This window comes from Gossypium raimondii, chromosome 11, assembly GCF_025698545.1.
Source record: "Gossypium raimondii isolate GPD5lz chromosome 11, ASM2569854v1, whole genome shotgun sequence".
Lineage (NCBI taxonomy): Eukaryota > Viridiplantae > Streptophyta > Magnoliopsida > Malvales > Malvaceae > Gossypium > Gossypium raimondii.
This window is the reverse complement of record NC_068575.1, coordinates 42,853,860-42,855,707: the sequence shown is the minus strand read 5'-3', so window position 1 is coordinate 42,855,707 and position 1,848 is coordinate 42,853,860. Positions and strand designations below refer to the sequence as shown.

Below are 1,848 nucleotides of genomic sequence, written 5' to 3'. Positions count from 1 at the left end.
GGATTAGGTTGTGTACTAGTGTAGTCAGGAAAGGTAGTAGTCTATGCTTCTCGGTAATTAAAATCACATGAGAAGAATTATCCTACACATGATCTTGATTTGGCTGTAATTGTATTTACTTTAAAGATTTGGAGACATTATTTATACGGCAAGAAGTGTTATGTGTTTACGGATCACAAAAGTTTGAAATATTTGATGACTCAAAAAGAGTTGAATTTGAGATAGAGACAGTGGCTAGAATTACTAAAAGATTATAACCTGGTTATTGGCTTCCATCCAAGAAAGGCTAGTGTGGTTGTGGATGCACTCAGTCAAAAGTCGTCCTTGTTTGCACTTCGAGCAATGAATGCTCATTTATCTCTTAATGAAGATGGTTCTGTATTAGTAAAATTGAGAATGAAACTTTTATTCCTTCAACGGATTCGAGAGCTGCAAGATAATGACCAGAAATTGGCATTGAAAAGACAGTTGGTTCGGAACAAGTTGAGTTCAAAGTATATCATTGATGATAGCGGTATGTTACGCTATCGCAATAGAATTTGTGTTCCAAATAATTCAGATTTGAAAATTGACATTCTTTCTAAAGCTCATAGTAGTATGTATTCCATTCATCCGGGTAGTATGAAGATGTATTTTGATTTGAAAAAAAATGTATTAGTGGCCGGGTATGAAACGAGAAATCTGTGAATTTGTAGCTATGTGTTTGGTTTGTCAGCAAGTGAAAGCAGAACATCAAGTACCAACGGGTTTGTTACAACCTGTCATGATTCCTGAGTGGAAATGGGAGCATGTCACTATAGATTTTGTATCTAGATTACCTATGACTTCGGGAAAGAAAGATTCGATCTAGGTGATTTTTGATAGATTGACTAAGTCGACACATTTTATCCCGGTCAGAACAGACTTTTCACTTGAGAAGTTAGCAGAATTATATATGTCTGAGATTGTAATACTACACGGGGTCTGACATCTATTATTTTGGATTGAGATCCGAGGTTTACATCTAGATTTTGGAGTAAACTGCAAGAAGCTCTGGGTACTAAGCTAAGTTTTAGTATAGCAATTCATCCTGAGACTGACGGGCAATCAGAACGAGTGATTCAAATTCTAGAAGACATGTTGAGTTGTTGTATACTCGAGTTTGGAAATAGCTGGAAAAGGTATTTACCCTTAGCTGAATTTGCCTATAACAATAGTTATCAGTCTAGTATAAAAATGACACTATTTGAAGCTCTTTATGGAAGGAAATGTAAGACTCCATTGTATTGGTCTGAACTAAGTGAATCCAAGTTAGTGGGAGTCGACTTGATCCGAGAAACTGAAGAAAAAGTTCAGATTATCCGGGACAGTTTGAAGGTTGTGTCTGATCGTCAGAAATCATATGAAGATTTGAAAAGAAAATATATAGAATTTGTGTTAGGTGATCGAGTGTTTTTAAAAGTCTCTCTTTGGAAGAAAGTACTACGATTCGGTAGGAAAGGAAAACTGAGCCCAAGATTTATTGAACCATATGAAATTGTTGAAAGAATTGGCCCTGTGGCTTATAGATTAGCTTTACCAATGGAACTTGAGAAAATTCATAATGTGTTTCATGTATCAATGTTGAGACGGTACAGATCTGATCCTTCACACGTGATTCCTCATAGTGAAATTGAGCTACAACCAGATATGGCGTACTCGGAAGAACCGATGAAGATTTTGGCGCAAGAGGTTAAAGAATTACGGAATAAACGAGTACCGTTAGTTAAAGTGTTGTGGCATCGTCATGGTTCGGAGGAGGTAACCTGGGAAACAGAAGAATTGATGAGATCACAGTATCCAAGCTTAATCTCAGGTAACAAATTTTGA

General features: G+C 36.5%; 1 protein-coding gene across 1 annotated transcript; it reads left to right on the top strand.

Annotated features, from left to right (window-relative positions):
* The first annotated feature begins 1,215 nt into the window (after window positions 1-1,215).
* On the top strand, window positions 1,216-1,848 carry LOC105801051 (uncharacterized). Its single transcript, XM_012632389.1, has 2 exons — window positions 1,216-1,356; window positions 1,456-1,848. The coding sequence occupies exons 1-2, from the start codon at window positions 1,216-1,218 to the stop codon at window positions 1,846-1,848; spliced, it is 534 nt and encodes a 177-aa protein (XP_012487843.1).